The 27,638-nt window shown below is 42.0% G+C and overlaps 1 protein-coding gene across 5 annotated transcripts; it reads left to right on the plus strand.

The window, feature by feature from the left end:
• The first annotated feature begins 827 nt into the window (after positions 1 to 827).
• On the plus strand, positions 828 to 27,355 carry ppp3cca (protein phosphatase 3, catalytic subunit, gamma isozyme, a). Of its 5 annotated transcripts, none has more exons than XM_019265196.2 (15): positions 831 to 1,851; positions 2,899 to 3,085; positions 5,089 to 5,286; positions 7,053 to 7,177; positions 11,236 to 11,347; positions 12,911 to 13,056; positions 13,953 to 14,092; positions 17,247 to 17,324; positions 17,414 to 17,508; positions 17,602 to 17,727; positions 18,138 to 18,215; positions 19,684 to 19,768; positions 21,381 to 21,478; positions 23,539 to 23,565; positions 24,733 to 27,355. In XM_019265196.2, exons 2-15 carry the CDS (start codon positions 3,043 to 3,045, stop codon positions 24,891 to 24,893), a joined length of 1,512 nt encoding a protein of 503 aa, XP_019120741.1. In that variant the 5' UTR covers positions 831 to 1,851; positions 2,899 to 3,042; the 3' UTR covers positions 24,894 to 27,355. The 5 variants fall into 5 exon arrangements, with proteins under 5 accessions (XP_010748861.1, XP_010748862.1, XP_019120741.1 ...); XM_027282924.1 differs by lacking the exon at positions 2,899 to 3,085 and having other exon boundaries at positions 836 to 1,851; positions 24,733 to 24,922; positions 24,953 to 27,355; XM_010750559.3 differs by lacking the exon at positions 2,899 to 3,085 and having other exon boundaries at positions 828 to 1,851; positions 24,742 to 27,355.
• Positions 27,356 to 27,638: the final 283 nt, after the last annotated feature.

Here is a 27,638-nt window from a genome sequence, read left to right on the forward strand (position 1 = left end):
TAACATTAAGGAACAAAATCTCAAGAATCTAGATAAGCTGTATGACCAGATAAAAAAATAAAAAAAAGATTGACCAGAGCTGTTTCTTGCAGGATATGCTGCTGTATAGGGCCCTGCAGCCACCAGGGGGCCCCCAAGCTGCAAGTTCAGCCTCGATTTGTTTTGGGAGAACTAAAAGTACCTGTCTTTATTTGATTCACAAACTTAATTCATTCATTTGTTGTGTGAAGCACTGATATGCTTAAAAATCATACAAGATTTTTTTAAAATAGATCATACGTCATACTCATGACAGCCCAGAGAGGATTTTGACTTGATTACCCCAAAAACCCAGTCACAGCTTCCCTATCATAGCAGCTGAGTTTTGCTTATAATCTATAATGATGATGATGATAATAATAATAATAATAAGAATAATAATAAGAATAATAATAAGAATAAGAATAAAAATAAAAAGCATATATGCTTTTTGAGGCATATAAGTGCTTCAGGCAACAAATGAGGGGGGTTGCCTGGCAGCAAATAAAGACAGAAACTTTGTCTTCTTTTATCCAAACTTTATTGATTTTTGCACAGAACCAAAATAGAAGATTACAAGTGGAGTTGTTCAGTAATAAAAAGAGACAATAGTTTCATGAGAAATTATTCACTCCCATCCCATACCAAACATTCACTCCATTCATTCTCACGGCACAGACATACACAAAATACAAGTTGTGCAAAGGCAAAGAGGAATCAATAGACACAATAATAAATAAAGAAATGACAGATACGTTTAATTCTGCCAAAATATATTGATAATATAAAAAATATATATTTCTTTTTTGAGTAGCAAAGCCAGGTGTCTGTTGCAGTTGTGAATGTACTGAAGCCTGTTTTCCTCTTCTAATGTAACAGACAGTTGCAGAGTTGGACTAAATAGGGACCCCAAAGAGCTAGAAGCGGCCCTGGTGACTGTCATCCACCCTGTGGAGCAGCAGTCCTCCTCACCTCCAGCTCACACTGCGCTTTACGCACCACGGCAACGCATCACGTGTTACGTTTCCATAGTCACGTCACATCGGCTCCACCATGTTGTAGGGAATCCAGCGCGCGCCTCACTCACTGTCAGATTACACTTTAATCCGAGGAGGAGGCACACACCGTCAGGAGGCTGTGTGTGTGTGTGCGCGCTGCACTCTGCGGGAAGAGGAACTCTGTTTGTCTCATCAGCGACACTGTCCGAGCGGCTGTCATCTCACAGCGACCGGCCTGCACGCAGGAGATGAACCGCCAGTCTCCCTGCCTGTCTGTCTGCCTGCCTGCCTGCCTGCCTGCCTGTCTGTCTGTCTGTCTGTCTGCCGACACTCAACATGTTAGCGGGCTAACTAGCTGAAAAGGACTAACTAAATCGGATTAGCTGCTAACGGCAGCCTCCCTGTAGCTAATATCCAGGCAGTGTTTACTGCGCGGGACAGGTTTGCCTGTGTTTTTCTGTTTATTAGTATTATTATGAAGTCTGTCTGTGTCAACATCACTGCTCTGAGCTAACGGGAGAATACATGCTGCTGCGAGATAGCTAGGTTATTAACCAGTCAAGAGCTAGTTCATCTTTCCGTTTGAAGAGTAAACATCCATCAAATCCATCAAATCCATCAAATCCATCAAATCCGTGCCTCCGACCACCGACAGTCAACACGAAGCTGACCACACGCCGATGAGCTAACTTGTCTTCGGGCTAGCTGGCAGGAGAACGTCACGGTACCGGACCTGATCCCAGAACATTCGCCTGAGACCAAGCAGAGATGTCCGGGAAGGAGAAAGACAAAGACAGACAGGAGAAACAGTCCACGACAGAGCGGCTCGTGAAAGGTGAGTCACAGCGCAGTCACGGTGTGTGAGTGGCAGCTCACGCAGGAGCTGAAACCACCTGTAGATGTTAGAAGTTGATGGTCAGCCTCCTGTGAGTACAGTGTTGGCCTGGAGACTGTCCATCCATGTGGGCTCCTGCTGTGCTCCTCTGTTCTCAGTGTGTGTGGATATGGGTGAATCAGGGCACCTCTGAGAACTCAAAGATTTGATCTGTGCACATGTAATGCACCACCTCATGGCAGAAATCAGAGTCCTGTATTGGTGCTCCATCTTCAGCTCCGTCTGAACATTTAGGATACATGGCGTCTCTCTCGTGGGGATACCCACGGTCTGTTCAGGTTTCCACCAGCACAGTTTGACAGCGTGGATTCTTTCACACTGAGGTTGCCGTGGCTCATTGGACAGACAGGACACCAGTTGTTGTGTTTGCCTGAGGCAGGACAGGCAGAGCCAAGTCTGAGGAAGCTCCCAAAAGAGAGCGAGAGAACCCAGCCCCACCCCTGCAACCACCACCACCACCAAATGCCAGTGCAGTCCACATCCCTGTCTGTCTGCAAGGACACTCGGAGAGTGTCCTGCCAGGGGACTGGAATGCTGATGTGTGAGCCAGTAGGGAGAGGGTGAGTTAATTGTGGAAAGAATCTCCCCAGTGATGTTCCCAACATGGCCAGCCACATGGTGGAGAGGGAGAATGGGAACATGACAGGGAAGAGGAAACAAAGAGGAAATGTAGACTGAGTGAAGACATTTTGGTTCAGGACGGGACCCTGTATGAATCAGTCAGGCTTTAGGAGTTGTTACCCACATTGTGCGTGGTTCACACTGATTTGCAACATGTGAAACATCACTACAGGTGACTCCGAGCTGACATGAGGTGATCCTTGCTGTGTGCTCATAAACACAGTGATGTTTCAGTGTAACTGCTGGCTGTAATGAGGGCTTAACTGTTAGACTGCATAAGACTAATGCTCTGCTCTGGTTTTGGAAGTCAACAGCTAAGCTCATTCTCTGCTGTGTTGTCCTGTGGCTCTGATGTTTTCCCCGCAGGTTCTGTGTGACCACACTGTACACTAACAGTCGTGTGGAGCCACCTGTACTTCCTGAAGATGTTAGTTTCTAGACATTGAACTTATCGTTGCTGCATGTCAAACCTGATCCTGTGTCTGGAATCAAATCAGAGATATATAAGACATGGAGAGGATAAACCCGAGGCCTGGCTGTTTAGTTTGTGAAGGTAATGCATTCACTGATCTGCAATCTGAAGTGGACTTTATGATTCATCCAGCCACAGTCTGCTCCATTCATCTCTACCCAGCCACATCTTTGTAATTCAATCCTCCTCTGTTGTGTTGATTTTGAAACAATAGTGAACATATTCTAGAGCCTGGCTCATATCTCTGTCCAGAACAGTATCCTCCTGGGCAGGATGGCAGATAGTATTGTCTTTGTTTCTTGACTCGTTTGTTGTCATGCCAGACAATGTGGGTGTTGATGCAGTGCAGCAGTGACCCTGAGTGTGTGTGTGTGTGTGTGTGTGTGTGTGTGTGTGTGTGTGTCTGTGTGTGTCTGTGTGTGTCTGTGTGTGTCTGTGTGTGTCTGTGTGTGTCTGTGTGTGTCTGTGTGTGTGGTTTAAAGAGTTCATCAAACATTAATGCTAATTAGGTCAGACAGGCGGTGCAGCTTTTTATTTTGAACAAAACATTTTTCTTCATTGGATTATGTATAACACTGCTTCATGACAGCCACAGATTCATGTTCCTGTGTCACTGCTCCAGCCTTCTATCATTATTATTATCATTATTATTATTATTATTATTATTATTATTATTATTATTATTGGAGGCACACTGTCATTCCTGTTGACCCTGAAAGGAGCATTCAGTTCTTCTTGTCCTATACGGGTAATTACTGAGCAAATACTGGTCAGATTTGGTCGGCGTGGCTGTTGGCCGACATGTGTGACGCTCTGGTCATCTCATGGCTATGATGAATCTGCATGGCCATGTTTTCATAGAGTCTGCTGCGTTCGTACTGGAGCCTTCCTTCAGTGTGACATGGCTCTTAAGTAAACAGCCCCTGAATCTGGAAGCTCTTGCTAATAGAGGCTTTACCTAATCTGTTCTTAAGGCTCGTACCTCAGCTTACAGCTCTGTCCGCGTAAGTAAGTGCTCCCGTGCCTTGTAGGCCTCGGAGCACTTACTGTTTATTTATACCACACCAGTCAACGCATGACAGCTTGTCCCTGGCATAGGCTAGCCAAACCGGAACTGTGCTCCAGCTTTTCCATTGCAGGCCAGACTATAGTCTGTGTCCTAACTTGATGTCAGTTACCTACACAGAGTCAGCACCACCTGCAGCCCCACATTTACACCATACTTACTTGGTGCCATCATGTATAGGGTGTGTGTGCCTGGTCTGTTACTAGGCATACTAGCTGCACTCCTTTTTTACTGCATGAGCCCTGGACATGAGAGTCTTGGGATGCACTCCTACTATTGTTTTGAACAAGTGCAACGTGGTCTGTAGCAGTTTGCTGAACTGATGGAGCTGTCGTCTGTGTCACGGGTTTGCACAGTGAACAAGAGAATTCTTCAACTTTATTATTCCATTTTGGAAAATTAGATGAAATGATGTTTTTGAATTTTAGTGTCACTGTGTTATCTGTCCTGCTGCTGGATCTTCTGTTTGACACTTTTTGATGTGACATGTGACTGTTTTGAACTCGTTGAAGCTCTCAGGTATCTGCCTCGAAAACACTGACCTTTTGTGATGAGAGTAAAAGGATTGTGTAGGTGGTATGGAGCAGATTACTGGGGGAGGGTGGGTCAAGTGAGGTGCGGGCTTCTTACTGTCTGCCTTATGCATCTCTAACATGCCATCATGTAGGTGTATGAATCTCTTCTCCTGCGCCAATAAATTCATCTTGGCTCAGTCGATGCAAATGTCACCTCTTATGATTACTAATTATGCAGATCTAGTCTCATGCAAAACATTCCTTCTGCTCCATGTTTGTTTCATCTGTTTGTTTTTGGGGTTACTTCTTCTTATATATTAATGGTATGATTTTTTTTCTTGCATAGATGCACTTTATAACTGTCTCTAGATTTGACTGTCTCTTAAATACATTTGTACTTGTATATTGTACATTTGTTGAAGCTAACAGAATGTCACAATGTTCAGAATTGTAATTAGCTCTACTTTGTTTATTCCAATAGATGATTTTTTTTCCTTCCACAGCTGTGCCATACCCTCCACAACATAAGCTGACTATAAAAGAGCTATTTGAGGATGGCAAGCCCAATGCTGAGCTGCTCCGCAACCACCTTGTCAAAGAGGGCAGGGTGGAAGAGGATGTGGCTCTAAAGATCATCAATGATGGAGCCAACATCCTCCGCCAAGAGAAGTGCATGCTGGAAGTGGAGGCGCCTATAACAGGTAGGCTGGCAGATGCTCACTAAGAGCCCAGAAAGGACCCTCTGATGTTTGAAGCATCTAGACATCTCATCATTTTCAGGGCTTGGTCGCTAAGTCCTGGGTTAAAACCACTGACAGTATAAAGAGTGGACATCGTTTCTGTGACGTCACACAGGTTTCTGAAGCTCAGAATATGTGGTAATATGTGGCTGCAGTCCTGCTTCTTCTGCCTCCTGGCTAATCAATCAAATCAAGCCTGTTAAGTACAACCTCATTTCCAAAGAGTTGTCACACTGTGTTAAATGTAAATAAAAACAAAATGTGATGATTTGCAAACCAATGAAACCTCATATTTAAAATCTGTGTAAAGACAGTTCTTTCAAAATATGTTGTAAATTAGTTGCTGAAAACATGTGAAAAAACGATTAATTACTGAAATGTAGATTTAGAGGTTCAAACAGTTTTTCACCAGTTTTCAGTCCAGGATTTTGTGGGCGGTCCTTAAAGGGTGGCTTGATGACAGACTGAGGCCACCCTGAGCATACCCCTGCACCCCTAGCAGAGAGATGGAGATGAATTCATCTCACTCAGAGTGTTTCAAAGTTAGTCATGTAATTTTCTGAAATCATCTGACACGTTTCAGTGGCTTCAAAATGGCTGCTTGACTGCTCCCATGAGTGGGCGTGGCTTCAGCACATTCAGAGGACACGCCCCCACAGTCTGAGCTGAGAATTAATTTTTACCTGATTTTGACACCTCATTTCATAAACTTGTTGATATTTTTAATTATTCAAGTTTTGCTGGATGATTAATAACACTTTCTTCCTTGGTCTGACAAACTCAGAACACACATTTTTTTTCTTACCTCACATAGAAAAATAGAAAAAAATAGCACAAAGACAAATCCATAATGGTATGGAGCTGCATTAGTGCACAAGGGATGATGGGTAACCTGCACATTAGTCAAGGTTCCATTAATGCTAAATAATACAAACCGGTTTTTGAGCAACATATATTTATTGTTTTGTTTTTTTACTGTACTTTTGTCTATATCAGTATGTACATTGGGAGTAAAGTGTCAAACTTGACAAATATGACAAAGGCGACCGTAACAACATGTTGAAGTGTTGAGCATTTTCAGAAAACCATCAAATTCCTCAGGTTCAACATTTGATAAGTTTCTTTGTGTTATCTTTAATTTAATATGAGGTTTCACATTTTTTTACATTCTACACTTCTACACTTATTTCTTATTGTTGTTTCTAGGGCTACACCATGGGCAGAGTCACTTTATTTGGTTGCACAGTAGCTAGCACAACTTTTACAGATGACAGTTAGTTAGTCGGGACAATATGAAGATGCTAATTGTTTTAAAAAATACTGGAAAGTACTCACAGTTCAGTTGTTGTATAATAATATGTGCAATATTGTTATGCAAATGACTCAAAATCATAAATCCTTTTCTTAAATCTGCACATATCTGACACAGTGTTTGCATTCTGAAACATTTCCATGTATGTGTGGGTGGTGAAATACCTCTGACTTCAGGATAATATCAGTATGTGTGGTGCTATGTTAAGTCTTTAGAGTCAAAAAACACTCTGTGTGTCTATAATTTTAGAATATTGTGTAAAACATAACTGCAGTAAAAAAGTGTACATCTCTTTTACTGCCATGTTTAACACACGCAGAGGCTTTTTTGGAACTATGGCTGTATTTAGAATGAAGAACAACATATTGTATATCACGCTGAGAAGTTGTTGCTCCATGTGTTTGTCTATTTGCAGTATGTGGTGATGTCCATGGCCAATTCTTTGACCTTATGAAGCTGTTTGAAGTGGGGGGATCACCCAGTAACACACGCTATCTCTTCCTCGGTGACTATGTCGATCGAGGGTACTTCAGTATTGAGGTAAGTTGTTCATTTATATTTGGACTGGATTGTGAAAATAACGGCTAACATTTCATGTGAAGACAGTTACAGAAACACAAGTTCTGGTTTGATTCACAGATGATCTGAATTCTGTGTTGCTGGTGTCTGGCACTCTTGTCTGTATCTTGGTGTGGGGGATGTGTAAATGAGGGCAAGTGCATGCAGTTCAAACTAAACTGATTGTGTGTCCCATTTTGATTCTCAAGATGGTGACCTATGGTCAGAATAGCTTCTAACGTGTAAGGCTTAGTGCTGTGATCTGAATGGCTGACTACAGCGCTTCTTGACCAAACGAGTTTGTGCTGTCTGAAATTCTATTTCAGTCCAGGACACCTTCAAAGGGCACCCACCATACATACATGCTTATTAGAAGGGTTAAAATAAGACAGCGGACTGAAACAGAGAGCTGCATACTGGCTGTACAAACTGTAGTACCCTTAATGAGACCCATAGCTGGAGGGTGGCAGCTGTAGTAAGCGTTGATTCATGGCAGTTACATTGATGACCCAGCTTCATGTATCCATAGAAGACACTAATGCTGCGTAATCCTCTCCTTTGCTGTCAGGTATAATCAGTTCAAACAGAGACAGATCACTGAGATCAAAATAAAAGTCAAAATGAAAAGCTGCTCATAAAAATGTTCTGGAAGTTGTTGAACACACAAACGGTGCCAGTTGTCTCACATATAGATAGATATAGATGAGTGCAAATAATAGATTATTCTGGAGGAGTGGTGTGATGTGTGTGAGGTTCAGTATTTGTCAGTTCTGACTCAACATCAGGATTTTTCAACACATCAAAATCAAGTAGTTCCTGTGAACACTTCAGAGGAATTCAGATGTTTAGCATGAGGCTCGTATAGGATTGGTATTTAACACATCGAAGTGTATTGACACGTCTTTGCGAGTATGACTACTAGGGTTGCAAAGGGTGGAAACCCTTATGAAACTTTCTGAAACTTTGCATGGGAAGATATGGTCACGAATTTTGGAAATATTCCAAATCTGAAAATCCATGGGAATTATGGAAATGAATGGGAATTGACTGTAAATTGTGTGTAATTTAAACAAACTGTATCATATCCAAACATAAATCTAAACATTTTGTTTTGTCAGACATGCAAAATAAAACAATTTAAAAAAAACATTTCAACAGATTTATTTGTAAGTAGAACTTCATCAACTTCATCACCCCCCCCCCTAGGACCGGCCCTGGGTCCAGGTACAGAAATCACCTGTGCAGGTAGGGGGCGTGGCCTCAATTGCCCTTCAGTAGACAGTGTGCTATGTGCATGTGACTGAGGAACAGCAGATATTCAAGTGTATTTGCATGAAACCTTTTTTTTTTTTTTTTTTCAACATTCAAGATCTCTTTATTGTCATTTCACAGTGCACCGTAAAACGAAATTACAAGCAAAAACACCACCGAATAAATAAAATCAGAAGATAAATAAGTCTGATAAGTCTAATTTGAGAATTAGTGGGTTTAGTTTGATTCTAAGTTCAGTCGTCTGATGGCAGTGGGGTAGAAGCTATTTTGAAATCTCACAGTCTTGGGCCGTAGACTGCGGTACCTCCTGCCAGAGGGGAGAAGGGAAGACAGACTCTGGCCGGGGTAGGTGGAGTCTTTGATGATGCCTTTAGCTTTTGACATGCATCTTCTGTGGGCCAGCTCCTGAACGGTAGGTAGAGGTGTACCAATAGTCCATCCAGCTAATCTGGTTATTTCAGTCAAGAGTATGCCAAAATATATTTTCACCAACTCTATTTAAATTCCCTGTTAAGGACCAACCTTCAATTTTATAAATTCACGGTTTATTCCTGTTTATTCCCATGGAAAGTTTCCCACTTTGAAAATTTCCTTTGAAAATGTTGGAACGCTAATGACTGCACATGTGAAAAAAGTCGCTCAGTCCATAGAGACTTGGCTTGGGAACCGGAGGGTGGCTAGTTCAAGTCCAGCATGGACCAAACATGGAAGGTGGACTGGTAGCTGGAGAGGTGCCAGTTCACCTCCTGGGCACTTCCGAGGTGCCCTTGAGCAAGGCACCGATACCCCCCCAGCTGCTCGCTTGGCGCTCCTCTGGAGGGCTGCCCATCACTCCACCATCTCTCTCCACATTGCATGTCTATGAGCCCTTGTATGTGTGTTCGAGGTTAAAATGCATGTAAAATAAACTGAGTGGGGAAAAAAAGAATTTCACCGTTGAGGGATTAATAAAGTATCTCTATAAAGTAACACATGAGACATGTAGGAAAATGAATGTCAGGATGTGGTTACCATGGTAACACGAAGAGTCACTGTAGCCTCTTGAAGAACACATTATCTTTGCAGGCCAGCAATTTGTCTAAACATGTGAGCAATCCATTTCATTCTGGAAGTTCCTCTTCATCTATTTAGTAAACTGCAGTTGATCCACAGAGTGTGTCTGTGGACCAACTCTCCCAGCACCAGCCTAGGCCCTGTACACACTAGGCTCAGGCTGATACAGGTGTGCGTTCGTGTGTGTGTGTGTGTGTGTGTGTGTGTGGGTTTGAGTCAAAGTAGTCAGGGCTTAAATCTGCCACACACAGCCTTATGCCACATCTTTGAACACACACACACACACACACACACACACACACACACACACAGAGCAGAGGGCTTTTATTGAGGCTTCTTGTCATTCCGAGCTGTGTCCCTTTCTCCACCTCCACATATGAAAGATGAAGTCACAGTGACAGCACCCACTACACATTTACCTCCACTTCACAGTTCACCATTTCTCCTGACAATGGAAGTGAGTAATGCAAGACAGACTGGCTCCCTGGCTCCTTTCTTTTTTCACACGATCAGTTAGGTGAAAACACACCTCCTGACTCTGGTTACCTGTACATGGTGTTCCAGTGACAGCAGGCCATGGTTAGTGCATGTTAAACGTGCATGTGAAGTTCATTTGTATTGTAAATGCTGACCTGTGTTTTTTATCATTAGAATTATTATAAATATTACTGCTTCTCAGAAGAGATGAGTTTGTAAAGGACAAACAAATCCTTCTGTGGCATGGTGGTATGTGGGGTGTTGGTTCCACTTTTTGAAATCTGCTGCAGACTTTTTGAAGTTAAGCTTGCTTGTAATGATCAAGATCACTGTCAGACTGAAACACAGACAAAGGAAGCAAAGACAAGTGTGGGGGAGTATGTATTTTTCTTTTTTTCATTTAAAAAGCTCATGTGACTAGTTACTGACAAGCTTCTGCAATGATGTGAACTCAAACATCCAGCATGGGTAGCACAGTTTCTAACTAGTCTACTTACATCTTTAAATCATTTGGTCTCAAACAATACACAATATTAGTGTGTTTTTTTTTTTTGTTTTTTTGTGCTATCATGCTAGAGTAGGGGTCTTCAACCGGGGCTCCGTGACCCCTAGAGGGTCTGCAGAGGTACTGCAGGGGGTCCAACATTTTTTGTCAATAATAATTCATAATTGACCATTTTTCCACAAAATAATATGTGAGAATTAAAAAATGAAAAAATGATATTGAGTAATCTGCAAGCATTAATATACAATAATAATCTACGTTTGACAAAAACATTTTTAGTTGTGAAATTAACATGAATCAATAACGTTACTAAATAGTGCGAGCTACTAGTTTGATATTACTTTTCTAGCAGTTCATGGTGTGTGAGTGATGGCAGTAGTTTTGAACAGATGATCAGAGACTTTTCATTTCTTTTCTGTGGCAACAAACCCAACACAGTAACTATAATACTCCAACCTGAGGTTATCCACAGAGCTAACTATTTTTAATAACTACCCCTCGGGTGGCACCAGGAGGAACACTGAAATATATTTACACAGTATTTTTAACATGTTCAGTGGGGCAAGTCAATTTCTCTTCCACTTGCTCTACAAATGCACTTGTCCAGGACCAGCAGACAAGCCTTAATGTTGACTTCTAAAGGTCTGTGCATAATCATCAGTGCACATCCTTGACATTTTTGCCTCTCCTCCCCTCATGCATCCTCATACATTTTCGCTGTCTGTCCTCCCAGTGTGTTCTCTACCTCTGGTCACTCAAGATCAACCACCCCACCACACTCTTCCTCCTGCGTGGGAACCACGAGTGCCGGCACCTCACAGAGTACTTCACCTTCAAACAGGAATGTAAGTGCAGTGCTTCTCATATGAATGCCAGTCTAATGTGCTCCTTTGCTCTGTGTAACACTTCAGAGTAGTCTGTATCCATCAGGTTTCAGATTCCAGACAGAGCGTAGATATATCTGCATAGCACGGTACTCCCAGTGGAAGTGCAAGATTGCTTTTGCAGTCATTATTGCATGCTAACTGAACATTGTTTTTAAATTCTACAAACACATGGCACAAAAAAGAAGAAGTTGTTGAAAAGTCTGAGAAATATTTCCATGCCGGAGAAGAGGTGCATGGTGACAGTGAGATGACTGACAGCCATTCATAAAACGTCTAACTTCCTTTAAGTAGGACATGTTTGTCAGAAAGTGTCTGTGACAAGATGTGGCAGAGCATCAGTATTACAGAGGAGATGAAGAGCTTTCCTTCTCATGCTGCAGACAGTGAACTGCTCGAGAATGGAGAGAAGCCAAGCATGCTGCTGATGACACACACGGATTTGTGTGTGTGTGTGTGTGTGTGTGTGTGTGTGTGTGTGTGTGTGTGTGTGTGTGTGTGTGTGTGTGTGTGTGTGTGTGTGTGTGTGTGTGTGTGTGTGTGTGGCAGGAGTAGAGGCATTAGTATGCAGCCTCAGAAACAAAGACACTGGCAGACAGCAAAGACAACCTTGCCAGATGCAAATAGATTCACTCAATTTCTTCATGCCCCTACTTCCACCCACATACCACCTAAGCTACACACATGCACACACTGTGCCGCCTCTCACTGTTTAGGTGATGGTTGCTGGAGGAGGGGTGTAAAAATTCCAGAATTTTCTTGTCATAATGAAAGCAGTCAGGATCTGTGGAGACAGAGCTGTCATCCATTCTTTGATGCTTTGTGAACTTACTTATTTTTTTCAGATATTTTTTATTTTAAGATTTTGGTTATTTCATTGTTACATTAATCATCAGACTTATAGAATTTCCGTTCATCCATCCATTATCTGTAACTGTTGATCCTCATCAGGGTCATGGACGAGAGGCGTGTTGTCCCCACAAGCTTATAGAAATTACTAAACTTAATTAACTTAAACATGTTCATTAGTCAGTCCATCCATCTAATTAATGCTTTGTATTCAGGTTGCATCAATTAAATTCATCATATAATTCATTAATTCATTGATATACTACTAAAAAATTAGATATAAAAATAGTTCTAGTCACTTTCGTCCCTATTGATTTTCCATCATACTTTAATACTTTGGATGGTACAATCATGAAGGTATTAAAAGTCAATCTCTAATATTTCCATGAGCTACATGATAAAAGAGCTCTCATTTCAAGTATAAAGTCCAGATTGAATCTACAGTCTCTCTCTCTGACCTGATAGCAGTACTCACTCTGTACTTGAGCATTGTCTTGTTCAGTCGGCCCACATTGCAATGTCCTGCCTGGCTTCTCCTGCCCTGCTCTGTCCTGCAGTGTTGTACAGGTGGCAGAGAAGCTGTGATACTTCTTTACAAAAACTTAATATCGCCTCACTGAGCAGATACGACAGAATTTGTGGCTAAAGAGAGTTCACCATATTTTGGGTTTGCAGGTAAAATTAAATACTCTGAACGTGTGTACGATGCCTGTATGGAGGCCTTTGACTGCCTGCCCCTTGCTGCCCTGCTCAACCAACAGTTCCTGTGTGTACATGGCGGACTCTCACCAGAAATCAACTGCCTAGACGACATAAGGAAAGTAAGTGATCAGCCACTGACACCTGAAGTTACTGATTCTTATTCTGTTTATTATTAACTTGAATAATTGCAATAAAAACTGAATTTGAATCAAATAATTTGAGTTTGTATTGTTCAATTTGAATCATTGCATAGAAAAACTGAATCGTAATTTGAAATTGAATTTATTAGTTTGGAACTGAACATTCAGTTCTCAAAATTCAAATTCAGTTTTCTCTGACAAACATCCGGGTAGTTGAGGCAGAGGCAGAGCAATCGAGCACAGATGCACAGGACGCCTCTTCGGCCAGTGAGCACCTGTGTGTGCGCCATGGCAGCTGCTGCTGTTATGAGCATTTGCTTTTAGTTTTTATTGTATAAAACAGTCATCAGAGTTGTATTAGACTTGCTGGCAGTAGCATTCCACCACTGTGGCATAGCTGCCACTGACATGTCATGGCAACTACTGCTGCTTTGATCATCTGTTTTTATTTTTTATTTCTGACGACTGTTTTGCCCATAACAGCAGTTGTCAGTGTCTGGGGCCACGCCAACTGCCGTGGCGCACACACACGTAGGTGCTGATTGGCCCAAAGAGGCGTCCTGTGTACCTGCACTCGATTGCTCTGCCTCAACTACCCGGATGTTTGTCACAGAAAATTGATATTAAATTTTGAGAACTGAATTTGAATTGTGAGAACTGAATGTTCAGTTCCAAACTAATAATGAATTCAAATTACAATTCAGATTCAGTTTTTTAATGCCATTATTCAAGTTAAGAAATTCAAATATAAATTATTCAAATTCAGTGTCTGGTGGCACATATTTCAGCCCATACCTTTGTTTTGCACTTGATCACACTGTTTGCTGCATGTATGAGGTCTAAACTCTTGACTAAATGTGTTTTATGTTCAACAGTTAGACAGGTTTAAAGAACCTCCAGCATTTGGGCCAATGTGTGACCTGATTTGGGCTGACCCTGGTGAGGACTATGGCAGTGAAAAGACATCTGAACACTTCAACCATAATTCTGTCAGAGGCTGCTCTTACTTTTTCAGGTATTTTCACATTGTTATCTATCTCACTCCTGCTGCAGCTCCACACTCTACTGCTGCACATTATTGTCATAATTGGTCAACCATAAGCCTGGTTGACCAATCTCAAATGAATGAAAAATAATGCTAACAAAAGAGAAAAGAGAAAACAGGCTACATCACACTGGTCAGAGGATGGAGCTTCACTTTTTTAGGTCAACAGCTCATTGAGGCACTTTCAAAAATGGCCCTCTCAAAACAGGTTAACGGATAAAAACAGCTTGTTCAAAATAGGTTAACACATTACTTGTACAAAATAGGTTAACAGCTGCAAACAGCAGAATATGTTCAATAAAAACACACACATAAAGTGCCTTTTGTCGACAGACACAAACAGCTTGTTCAGAATGAGAAAAACATTCAGTTAGTTATGTGTAATAAAACAGGCAAAGGGTTACGTCCTAATAAGAGAACAGATTCATTTTGTCCAGCATTTGCAAGCTGTCGACTCTCTGTCCAGTCAGAGTATCGAATCGTATCGAATCCAAACGTATCGTATTGAAAAGAATTGTAGTGGATCGCTACAGCCTTTTTTTTTTTATTGTGAAGCAAACAACAAATAGGACAAAATAACAGAAAAGGTCAATGTGCATAACTATTCACCCCCCTAAAGTTAATACTTTGTAGCGCCACCTTTTGTGACAATCACAGCTCCAAGTCGCTTTGGATAAGTCTCTGTGAGCTTGCCTCATCTTACCACTGGAATTTTTGACCATTCCTCCCAGCTCCTTTAAGTTGGATGGTTTGCGCTTGTGAACAGCAATCTTTAAGTCTGACCACAGATTTTCTATTGGATTGAGGTCTGGGCTTTGACTAGGCCATTCCAACACATTTACATGTTTCCCCTTAAACCACTCAAGTGTTGCTTTAGCAGTGTGTTTGGGGTCATTGTCCTGCTGGAAGGTGAACCTCCGTCCCAGCCTCAAATCACGCACAGAGTGGTACAGGTTTTGCTCAAGAATATCCCTGTATTTAGCACCAACCATGTTTGACCAGTTTCCCAGTCCCGGCTGCTGAAAAACATCCCCACAGCATGATGCTGCCACCACGTTTCACTGTGGGGATTGTGTTCTTTGGGTGATGTGATGTGTTGGGTTTGCGCCAGACAGCGCTTTCTTTGATGGCCGAAAAGTTCTGGCTACTCTGGCTACTCTGCCATAAAGCCCAACTCTGTGGAGCCTAGAGTTGTCACGATACCAAAATGAGTAACCACGATACTATACCAGACAAAGTATCGCGGTTCCGGGTATTATCGCGATACTGCGGCCTTTTTTTATTATTATTATTTTTATAAACTGCAATGTATTTGTACAAGTTAGTTTGAAACAACGACGTTTGTTTTTTAAGCAAAATTAGTGTTGCCACTGACGAAGACGCCACGGCAGACTCGCTGCTCGGGCCCGGTGCTTCTGCCATGGTGAGTGTGTTGTCTCGTGTCTGGTCGAGACAGAACTTTAGCTTGTTGTTTGTTTTGAAGCGAGTTTCTATCGAAGCGGAGCTGTCTTCGCGGAGTTTGTTCTTGCCGGCAGAAACACACGAACAGCCAATCAGCCAACAGACGGGCGGACCCAGCGTGTGGAAACAGCCTATCATATCCCTGGACGTCACCAGTAACAGGCAAACAGCCAATCATTCAGCAGCTGTGTAGTTCGGTTGCGGTTCCACGTTGGTTTGTTTACAAAGGAGTAGCATGCAGTGAGAAGCCGGGAGGAGAGTAGAGCCGGCCGCTATGTAGCGGAGACTGGCACCGGTAGTATAGTAATCCACGGTAGTACCGTCGTGTAAAATTTGTAGTATAGTAGCGACGGTTATGATTTGGCACCGCGGGGTACCGGGTATACCGTGGATATCGTGCAACTCTAGTGGAGCCTATGGATGCCAATTTTCAGTTTTTTATTTCTAAAAAACAGTTTTATGTATACATTTTTCTCATTTCACTTCACCAACTTAGACTATTGTGTTCTGATCCATCACATACAGATTTAACTGTAGATAACATAGATGATCTTGATGAACTTTACATTATCAGGTCAGTCTTCCCTAAGGTCTAATTTATAACCACTGTGTATGGAAAAACAGGCCCTGAAAGAGATCTGACAGGAGAACCCATGTGCATGATCAGACATTGGCGACGTAGATGATGAGGTGGTGCTGTATAATCATAATGCAGGCCAAGTTCACTGTAACAGAACCAACATAAAATGAAACAAACGTGTGAACCTGTTGAACCTCCATCCTCAAACGATTTCAGGATGGGAAATGGTGATGTAATCAGTGTGATCCATTTATATGTAACTGCAATGACACTCATGCGTAACGTTGCATGATAAATGCACTAACACTGCTAAATGACCACGTGAACGGAAGAGGTAGGATCGAACAAGTGTCGAGGGACCATCAGGTTTTTCTAGCCTCTGATGATGTCTAGATTCCTGAGAGCCATGCCCTAAGATCTGCGAGCTGAACTGGGTCCAGCAGGCTGACGTGACACAACCGCACCATTCCAAGCCTCTATCTAACCTTGATTTGTGTGTCTTTTTTTTTTCCTTCCTCTTGGTTGTTGCCATGACTCACCATAAGCAGGTGAATTCATATGCATCAATATTCATGTAGTAGATGGCTGTAAAGAGCCTGCAGGTGTGCAGATGCACAGTTTTATAAATCTTTGTTTTGCCGCATGACATTTTCGGCTTTGGAGCGCACATACACCTCTTACCTCTGCACTGTTCTATAAATGAGACCCCTGGTATGTCTCACTTTCTTAATCTTGCCCTGATGTTGAGTTGTGAAATGGTTATTGTCCACTTTTCTTGAGCAGTCCTGATGGATTAGTAGGGCAATGTAAGAAAGAAAAAGCAGTTGAAACCCTCAAGTACCCATCTAGCTGAACTCTGCTCTGGATGTATTCCCCAGCTTCTGCAGGGATCAGCAGAGTCCTGGCTCTGGGTCTTCAGCCTCTTTAAATCCCTAGCTCAACAGCCCAGAGGGCATGGCATGTTGAAAATAAATATAAAAGTATTTCCAGTCAGTGATATCCTGAGTAGCCTTATGCTGTTCCTTTAATGGTTTGAACGCGCTTTAACACTGTCTCTCTCTCTGCTTTTCTTTCTCTGTGCAGTTACTCAGCAGTGTGTGACTTTTTGGTAAATAATAACTTGCTGTCAGTAATAAGAGCCCATGAGGCACAGGATGCAGGGTAAGTATGGTTACAGTTTCAGTGATTCATTTGCAGCATATTATAATTCAGAATATGTTTGATGACGCGTTTTGTTTGTGGCCTGACAGGTATCGGATGTACAGAAAAAGCCAGACCACAGGCTTCCCTTCATTAATCACAATCTTTTCAGCTCCAAATTACCTAGATGTCTACAACAACAAAGGTTTCTGCCTCCTTTCTCACTCTCATTGTTCTAGTTCTATTTTTTTTTCAGTCCTTGAATCTCTCCTCCCATCTTTCCCTTTGTCAATCCTAGCTGCTGTATTAAAATACGAGAACAACGTGATGAACATCCGGCAGTTCAACTGCTCACCCCACCCTTACTGGTTGCCCAACTTCATGGATGTCTTTACATGGTCTTTGCCTTTTGTTGGAGAGAAAGGTGTGTTTGTTGTTTCATTTTGAAAATGTAGACGGAAAGTCAAAAATAGAGCCTTTATTGCATATGGCTCATTGACTTTGTCAAATATACAGGCTCACTCACTGTACTATAGTCTGCTCATTTAGAACACAGTATGTAGAAAGACGAAGAGAGAATGCTTAACACGATCAAATATTCAATAGTAATATATATAAATGCTTTTTATTTATAAATCACTCAGGAGTTCAAAGACCTGTTCTCTATCTTTGCATGTGTTCTGTATTTTGGGGCCTTTGTTACTGTCGACACTGTAAATGACATTTGTCTCTTGAGGCAGATGACTGTGAACTGAAAGTCATTTTCACCTCATCACAAACAGTGTTTGTGAAGTTTTAATGTGGCTTCTCCCCCCACCCCCCCACCCCAACCAGTGACAGAGATGCTGGTGAATGTACTGAACATTTGCTCTGATGATGAGCTCATGTCCGAGGGAGACGACCTATATGAAGGTAAATATGATGTAGACCAGTGGTTCCCAACCTTTATTTTCAGGGACCCATATTTTTACCATTGTAAGCTTTGGTGACCCCCCCCCCACACAACAACACACACACACACACACACACACACACACACACACACACACACACCACACACACACACCACACCACCCCACACCACCACCACCACCACAGAATTCAACATAAATTGAACATCAGTGTGTACATTTTTCTTTTGATTTTATTACATTGCCTGCTTAAAATACACAGACCAATAAGAAAAATACTTTGAAATTAGGCTTCCAGATAAACTTCAGATAGGCCTAATCATTAATAAAACACGCTTCTTCAAAAGTAATATAGGTCAAATAAAAGCAATATACTTCCAAATAACAACACAGAACATCAGTAATAATTTTAGTAATTAATTAATTAATTTAATTTTGGTAATAATTTGTCGTTTTAGCTTGCAGGGCTTCAAACTTGCAGGGCTTCAAACCTCAAACTTCAAACTCGTTCGCCAGTTTGTCACGGCAAAAAATACATTCAGCTCGAACTTTATCCATTGCTTCTACGAACCCAAACTCTATAAAACTTTCTTGGTATCCTCTCTTTCTTTTTTTGACACGTTCCTCCGCAGTCTCTCCAACCTGCGGCGTAGCCATCTTTCCCCTTAGCTCAGTAAGTTGCTAGGCAACGGCGACTGCACGAGAGGCAGTGACGTGATATGCGAAAAATAATTTTAGTCACTTTAGTTAGGCTACTTTAAACAGAATAAATGTTTAATGTTGTACTTCAATGTTGTTGCTTTTTCACATATTAATGAAATGCTTTGTCATTTATTTATTATGGTTATTAAATTATGGTTATTAAAAATTAAACCCCTCAAAATCAGGAGGGCTTCGTGACCCCCCGTGGCGACCCCATAATGGGGTCGCCAAAGATCGCAACCCATAGCTTGGGAACCACTGATGTAGACTGTGTGCTGATCAGCACGACAATGTGATCATTCTCTATCACACATATTTGTGAGGTCATTTCTTTATCAGCACAGAGTATCAGTTATTTTAGTCTGAAAATACATCAGGGTAGTAAGTCTGCTCATCTGCACACGCTTGGGTTGTCGATTTTCTCCAGAATTCTGTCTGGTTCTGTTCTCATTCTGTAAATTTCTGTAAATTAAATTTTCACTTTTTAATTGATGAATTGAAATGAGTCCTGGCACACATGTAACTGACATAATGTCCCACGTGTCTGTTGTTGATGAAGTAGTTTTGCGCCTGCTATGCTTTGAAGCACACAATTAAACCCTCAGTTCATCTCTCATGTATCATCCGTTCATCGACAAGGCTTTTACACATGATATTATTCATTTTAAATCATCCAAAGAAAATGAAGATCACAGGATATAAAGAGTGCTATTGAATACTGAAGGTGGTGTACTGTGTCCTAACCTTACACTCTGGATTTGTTTCAGGTGGAACCTCCGCAATGCGTAAGGAAGTCATCCGGAACAAGATTCGCGCTGTGGGGAAAATGGCCAGAGTCTTCTCAGTCCTCAGGTCTGACTCTGTCTTTAATACTCCTGTACACGTATGCAGTACCAGTCAAAGGCATTTTTTTCTACGTTACATGAACACTGAAGACATCAAAACTATGAAATAACACACATGGAATCACTGGCTCTGCCCCAGCAAAGGGAGACCAAGACCTTGCTGCTCTGCTGCAGAGGAGAAGTTCATGACAGTTAACAGCCTCAGAAATCAACAATTAACAGCAGCTCAGATTAAAGAGCACATAAATGTTTTACAGAATTCAAGCAGCAGACATATCTCAACACCAACTGTTGAGAGTGAATCAGACCTTCATGGTCAAATAGCTGCAAAGAAACCACGACTGAGGGAGATCAATGCTGCTGTGTCTGGGGGTGCTTTGCTGATGACACTGTTGATGGCACTTGGCACCTTGTTATGGTGTCAGTGTATGAATTTGTGTATGAATGGCTGAGTGCGATGTGTAGTGTAAAGGACTAGAGAGGTGCTATATGAGTACAGTTCATTTAGCATAATTCCATAGTTTGTAAGTCTTAAAGCAACAAAAGATTTCAAATCGATGTAATCAGGCGAATGGTGTGATTTACAGATTTTCCTGATTGAAGTAAACTGTGCAAACTATAGCCAGAGAGCTATGGCTGCTGTTAGCTAATCAGTTGTTAGCTGGACTGTTAGCTCAGAGCACTGGGGGAATGTTTTGGACCAGCAGGAACAAGAGATCTTCAGGGCAGGGTATGGGAGAAAGAAGTTGAAAGAAGCCGCCGGACAAGAGTAAATGTGGGACTGACTTTTAGTGGTTGGTGAGAGCTTGGTGAAATAAAAGGGCTGGGCTGACTGCTGTTGGACTAGTCAGTAATATTAGCTGCTGGTGACCTGGTTGATGATTGGCTGTTTTTGATCATAAGTAATGTAATCAGAACAAATACTCGAGTACAGCTGAACATATTTACCACAGTGGGATTACACTCTGAAACATTCCTTTATTGACAATGTAGAAAAATTTGAAACAAACATTGAATGAGCAGGTGGTGCTGTATATGAAAGACAATGAAGTCGGTGGGGTCAGATCAGATAGAATCGCAGGTCACATGGGGCCAGGAAGTTGTAGGAGTGTTGGTGAAATGAATGGGACTGTGTTGTGTTATATTGTCTTGCTGGGATTAAGAGCCACTACCGGGTCACACTGCTGCAGGGGGGTTGGTGACTGTCAGACCAGTGAATATGGGTCACTGGCTTCAAAGATTTTTTAATTTTACAAATAAAACCCCCAAAGATCTTAAAAGCTATGTAAAAGTCTCACTTCAGCAGTTTCTTCAGTTTCTTTGAAATCGATAGAGGACAATATGAAAATTGAAGCCTACGTGTGTTAACACACAAATATTGCTTTAGCTGCTAAGAATGACAGTGTTCAGCTGTCAGTGACCCACTTACAGAACCAGGACACATGTTCACTGTTTTGCTGCAGGCATTCAGAGCTGACAGTCTACAAGTACATGAAGTCATTGATTGGGCACAGGTTGAGGAGCAGAACATTCTCTCGACTGCTGTGTGTGTGTGTGTGTGTGTGTGTGTGTGTGTGTGTGTCTAATCTATGTGTGTGGCTGTGTTTTGTTTTGGACAGGGAGGAAAGTGAGAATGTGTTAACACTTAAAGGCCTGACCCCGACTGGAACTCTTCCTCTTGGAGTGCTGTCAGGGGGAAAGCAGACCTTACAGACCGGTAAGTGTGTCGTGAACTCAGTCGCCCCCTTCTTTGATTCCTCCTTCTAGCTGCCATTTAGCACCACCTACACTCTGTAGGACACTTCCTTACCCCTTGTCATGAAGTCTATGTTTTTCTTTTTGCTGTAAGCAAACATTTATTTTATTACATGATCTGTTGTTCCTCAATCACATCAGTACAGAAAACACACAAGATTGTAGGTAATTGCCAAACAATAGCAGTGACACATTTTTCCTTGGCCTTACCTGTACTGAAAGGTGAGTGTACAGTACATAGAGCTGAAAATCTGCCCAGAGTTAGAGGAGAAGATTGACCCCGCTCCCAATAATGTTGATGGTTGAGGTTATAAATGCAGTGAAGGTAGACATAAAGTGTCTGGTTAAACTTGTGGTTGAGGTTTTCTGCATAGAATTCTGATGATATGTATGTATGTTTTTTTTAGAGTTGTTTACTAATGATCCACTCAGAACATTTCGTTCTCCTCTTTTTGTACTCACTACTATAAGTTTATACTGTTTGAATGACAGTGGCAAGGCCATGGGTATTGACTAGCGTTTGCAGTAGCCAATAGCACTGAGTGTACGTTTCACCCCTCTCACTGCTATGCTTTGCAGCTAGCACTATGAGCTACTGTCAGCATCTACAGTGAATACTGTCAGACCTAGGGCTGAACACGACCTCTGAACCCAGCACCGTCCAGTCTAACAGGGAATACAGCAGCATTCCGAGGTGGTTTTCTTGCCGGGTTTGGTTCCTGGCATCCCCCGGGGCTAAGTCAGTTCAGTTAGCTACATGGCTGACCGAGCTGTTGACAGTTAGCTGTTCACTACATAGCAGTTTCCGGGTTTTTCACCTTTCAGGGAAGCCTGTTTGAATCAATGTTCTAGTGACACATTCAGTAATACGTGGACAGATCCAATATGAAAGAAGAGTTCAGCCGTCTGTTCTGATCCTGATGATTTGTCCTCACTGATGTAAATCAACATACAGGACATACAGCCATCTCTCTTTCATATTTACACACACAAAAATACATCATGGGAACTGCATTTCTTGGCTGCAATGGCATTCTGGGAAATGCGGTTAATGTCAAATTGAAGTGAAAGCAGCTTGAAGAGAGTCATTTTCACCCTGTGGTTATGACAAACTCAGATACAAAGCATCTGTATTGGATAGTCCTGTCAGAGTCCAACCATCCTTGAATGGTCTCTGGATCTTCTCTCCAGTGACAGCTAAAGCTGTCCTGACTTCTAGCTTCCCTGTCCTGCTAGTCCCTTTGAAGGCTTCTAGATCAATGACGCCGTGACCACCACAGGGAGCACTGGCTAGACTTTGACTCGAGCCCCCCCCCCTCCAGGCAGCAGAAAGTTTTTGGGCTCAGCTGTGGACTTGCAGGTGGGGAGGCTGTTACCTGGAAATGCCCTGGACCCTCTGATCTAAAGGTCAGTGCCTGGCCTCGCCTGCCAGAGGACATGCTGGCAGTCATGCTTTGCCACACTGGAGGTTCACAGAAGTTGTGGAGCGATCGAAGGAGAAACCACATGTCGATGACCTTTCTGTAGAATGTCATGTCCATGTCCACTCCTTGAGCCACACATTTCAGATCAGTGAGGCCACTTTGAACAAGAGGAGGGCGAGCGATTGTGTATTTTTTCTGTGCTGTGTTTGCTCTCCAGCTTTACCTTGTGTAAGGCTGCACTGAACAAATGCGTCTTTCTGCCTGGTCATTGTGGCGCATCTTGCCCGGCTCTTAGACTCTTAGTGCTCAGCCAAATCCCCCCTCAGCTCTCCACACCTAAGTCCTCATGACCCTTTAACACCAACACCATCTTAAATCTCCAATAGGCTTCTTCTCTCTAACCCTCCCACCCACTAACTAATGTGTTTAAATGAAGTTGTTACAGCTGATGTGAGTTTTGCATCCATAAATGGGTGTTGGCTTATACTTATACGTATACATGTGTTTATTTCACTTTGATATGACTGTTCTGTGTATTTGCTCTCTGGCTGCCTCTGATGACCCTTTTTTCCCCTTTCCTCGACTCTCATTAACGTAGCTACGGTTGAGGCAGCTAAAGCAAAAGGTACGCATGGCTGTGTGGCTCCAATCTCATTTCTCTGTTTTGTGTGTGTTGTTCACCCTTTAATCACAGATCTGTACTACTTCTTTGAATTACTGTTTTTATACCACTGATTATTGTATTTGACTTTATAATATATTTTATATTTATATTACTGGTTGCTCTTGCATTATCAGTGTCTGTCGTAGATCTTTTCATACTTTTTACAAGATGGCAGTCAAGCCGTAAAGGAAATCGTAGGTACAATATGAAAGATTCATTAAATTGAAAAGATGCTTGTATCAGACTAAATGGTCCATCAGAAGTGTACACCATATCTACAAAAGGGCTGGTTATGTGTGGCAGGTTCAGGACCTGCCTTGCCCCTTGTTTATTAGACTTTTCGGGCCGTGGTCACATTGGCTTCTCTTGCCCAGTGTGGCTCCCCACACAGAGAAAAGCCTGCTAAGACCTGGCTAAGATAAGACCAGGGACATCCCTGCCTGGGATATTTTCAGAAGCTAATCTTGTTACACTATTTGGCTGTTGCCCCTTCTGGTTGATAGTGGTAGTCGGTGTTTGAAAATACCTCAACCACAAGAGTGACTTCTTCTATCAAGACATAAAATCTAAAAGATAAAGTCCTGGTGCAGAACATGACAACAGAAGGGGGGCTGTAACCTCACAGACAGGATAGGTGTGTGTGCATTGTGTAGTCAGGTGTAAATATATTTACATAAAACACATCACATATACATGATGGTGAACAGACCTAAAGTAGGGTTCATTGTAACAGATACAGTATCTGGTTGTGCAAGAGTATCCTGAGGACCTGGATTCTATGGCTGTGAAATCTTCATTCTCTGTTGACCTTGTGAACTGAAATGACTGCAGAATATCTGAACAGTCTCTTACAAGTCTGTTTTTTATTTGCTCACGTTTTCTGTCTGGTTTCCGTGGCTGTTTTGGGACATTACCGTAAGTCTACACAGTGTGAGGTGCTTTATTGTTGTAGCTTGTCCCTTTGGAGTCATTGTACCTGCATGCGATCATCTGTATTGTGCTAGGCTCACAGTGTTTTGTGCTTATCAAATGATTGATTGAGGCTGATTATACAGCTAAAGAAAATGTCTTAAAGCAGATCGTAACATGAGTATGGAAATTAAAACTGTGCTCTCTTCTGCCCTTCAGCCATTCAAGGCTTCTCTCCCACGAGGAAGATCCGTAACTTTGAGGAGGCACGTGGCCTGGACAGGATAAATGAGAGGATGCCTCCTCGCAAAGATAGCCAGCAGCCGGACGGGACCATAATCAACACCAACACCCCCAACAAGAACGGCACTACTGGATAGACACACACACATCATAGCCCCCCCCCCCCCCCCCCCCCCTCCCCCCCCCCCCCCCCCCCTCCATCTTCTGCTCATCCTCAGTCACAGGGTGGGGGAAAGAAACGGACACATTTAAAAGAAGGCCACATCACAGAGAAAACACTTCCAGCTGCTGAAAAAATTTTATCTTATAAAAGTAATATTAGATTTATGATGTAATAGCAGCAAATCATTGAGTGAAGACATTTTGCAGTTATCATTATACTGTACACTAAAGTTCTAACTTAAACATGTCAAAGCTCTAAAAAGCAAATTTTCTAAGTTGGAGTTGATGCAGGTAGATGAAGCCTTCTTATCAGGAGTTTTAGTCACTTTCAGTTGTTTCTTGTGTTTGCTGAGGGAACATTTGAAGTCCAGATACTCAACAGTCTCATTTGGATGTTGAGAGCTTCTTGTCAAGACGTTTTAGGCACTTGAGGTTCTACATACAGTGCAGTGTTTGCTTATATGTGTGTCACATGAAAGATAAATTATGTACGTGTTGAGAGGTGAAAAAAAGAATCAGAGGCAATTATATTACAAATGAATATTTTCTACTTAAAGCAGAAGACTTCTAGTCTTATACATTTTCCACAAAACTTTGATGAATGGATTTTTGTTCAGTATTTTGTTCACTTCCAGAGTAACACCAATTTCTTCCTGTATTATGATGATGATTATTATTACTACTATTATTAATATTATCTGTGAAGGACTCATGCTTTGATAGTTGCTGTTACTGGCTGTTCTGTGCTGGTTATGACTTGTGTTCACTTGATGGCAACGAGGAGGTTCTCACTCCACCAAACCAAAACCAGGGTAAACAGTGCAGCGTATCTTCTCCTGTCACCACGAGCAGACCTGTCAATACTCCTCCACATCGTGCTCAGAAGCTTCTTCTTGTTGAGCGCCAACATCTCTGAGGTGGAGCACTGCACAGGAAGATTACAGCACCAAAGGATTTCTCTTTAATTGGCATTTTGGACAAAAGGAGGACACTCAGAAAGCAGAGGAACCGTTCGCTGGCCATGTTGTCCTCAAAACAGACTGCTGTTCATTATTGCTTAGGAAACGTCAGTGTATTTAACAGAATTATGGCAGTTTGATTTGATGTTTTCTTGTCAGACACTAAAGAATCGAGGGTGTTTTTTGGGGCTTTCTTTTGTTTTTAAAGTTGTGTGTCTCCATCTGCTGTTGACGATACAGAATGCAGATGTTAATTTTGGATTGTGATAACCGTGCGTATCAAATGAGGGAAACATTTGGCATTCAGTGAAATAACAGCACATTGACGATGCTGTACGCAGACACAATGAACTGATTCATTCCCCTGCACAGGGATGATGCTATAAAAAGATAACCGCTCTCTATCAAAGCCTAATAGTACTGTAATCATCTCAACATGGCTGACTCACACATACAATATACTCTTTTTACACATAGTGGTCATGAGATCGATTGCTCCACTCCCCTCACAGGCACGCTCAGCCCTTTAAGACCTGCTTTTACTTGGACATACAACTCAACTGGTGCTTCGACACACCTGACTGTAATTCTGATGTCTCTGTCACTCGAGAAAGAAAGAAGGAAATAAGCTTTAAGATTTGCTATTTGAACCCTGCCACTTTTTTTTTTCTTCTACTAAATGAGGCGTTTGTGCTCATGTGCCATGCCACCTTGGCCACACATGTTAAGATCTGTATGTGTGCGTGTGTGTGTGGATGGTGAACGGAGTCAAGCCAGGCGACTTTGAGTCACACGATTTAAGATTTAATGTCAAACGTCATATTAATCTTCAAATACTCAAATTTCCAGAATGTTGTTGTTCTGTCCAAAAGACTTCCTTCCTAAAGTATTTGGGTTTACATTAAAGGTAAGGCTTTATTGGGTGAGCCATACAGTACACTGACCTCCTGTTAGGTCCTATACATATCTTGCAGAATGTAAAAAATATTGTTTATCAACAATCTTCTAATAGCTGTAAAAAGGAGTGAAAAAATACCGTATTTGTCATGCAAGGCCATGAAATCTTTTACGTAGATGTATCACTTGAAAGAAAAGAATATTCAAATACAGTGTTTTCTTTGACTCGTCTTGGATTTTGCTTCTTGTTGCTGCATCACATAACTTTGAACTTTAGTACCTCAAAATAAAGGTCTGAATTTATAAGGTGAGAAAAGTGTGCCGTTGTGTTGTTGTGCTGCCACCTAGAGGACAAAACAAACGGACATCTTCACATTCTGCACCCAATGCTTTGATACAAAATAGGTTTATTTACAGTTATTAATTTAGAACAAGCATTTCAATGCTCAAGGGCAAACTGTTAAAGCAGAGAAGATAAATATTCAGTCAAACGCCTTCTAACATCTAACACAGCACAGTTCAGAAATATACTGACCAATGTTCCCTAAACATACATACAACCAGTACTCGAGTTGAGGGGGGATGGGGGGGGATGGCATCCCCCCTGGGGGAAAAATGGTCAAAATCATCCCTCTTCTAAAATGGTCATCCCTTCTTCCATCCCTTATGGCATTTTATCAATGCATGTGAAAATTACTTATATTTAACACTGGAAATAGAATTACCGTTCGACATTTAGGGGGGCTTTATGATAATCAGTCTATTACCTATGTCAGTGGTTTTCAAAGTGTGAGGCGCGCCTCCCTTGGGGGGCGCCAGAAGACTTCAGGGGAGGCGAGGCGGGGGAAAAAATAAAAATATATC

The sequence above is a fragment of the Larimichthys crocea genome, chromosome X, assembly GCF_000972845.2.
Source record: "Larimichthys crocea isolate SSNF chromosome X, L_crocea_2.0, whole genome shotgun sequence".
In the NCBI taxonomy this organism is placed as follows: domain Eukaryota; kingdom Metazoa; phylum Chordata; class Actinopteri; family Sciaenidae; genus Larimichthys; species Larimichthys crocea.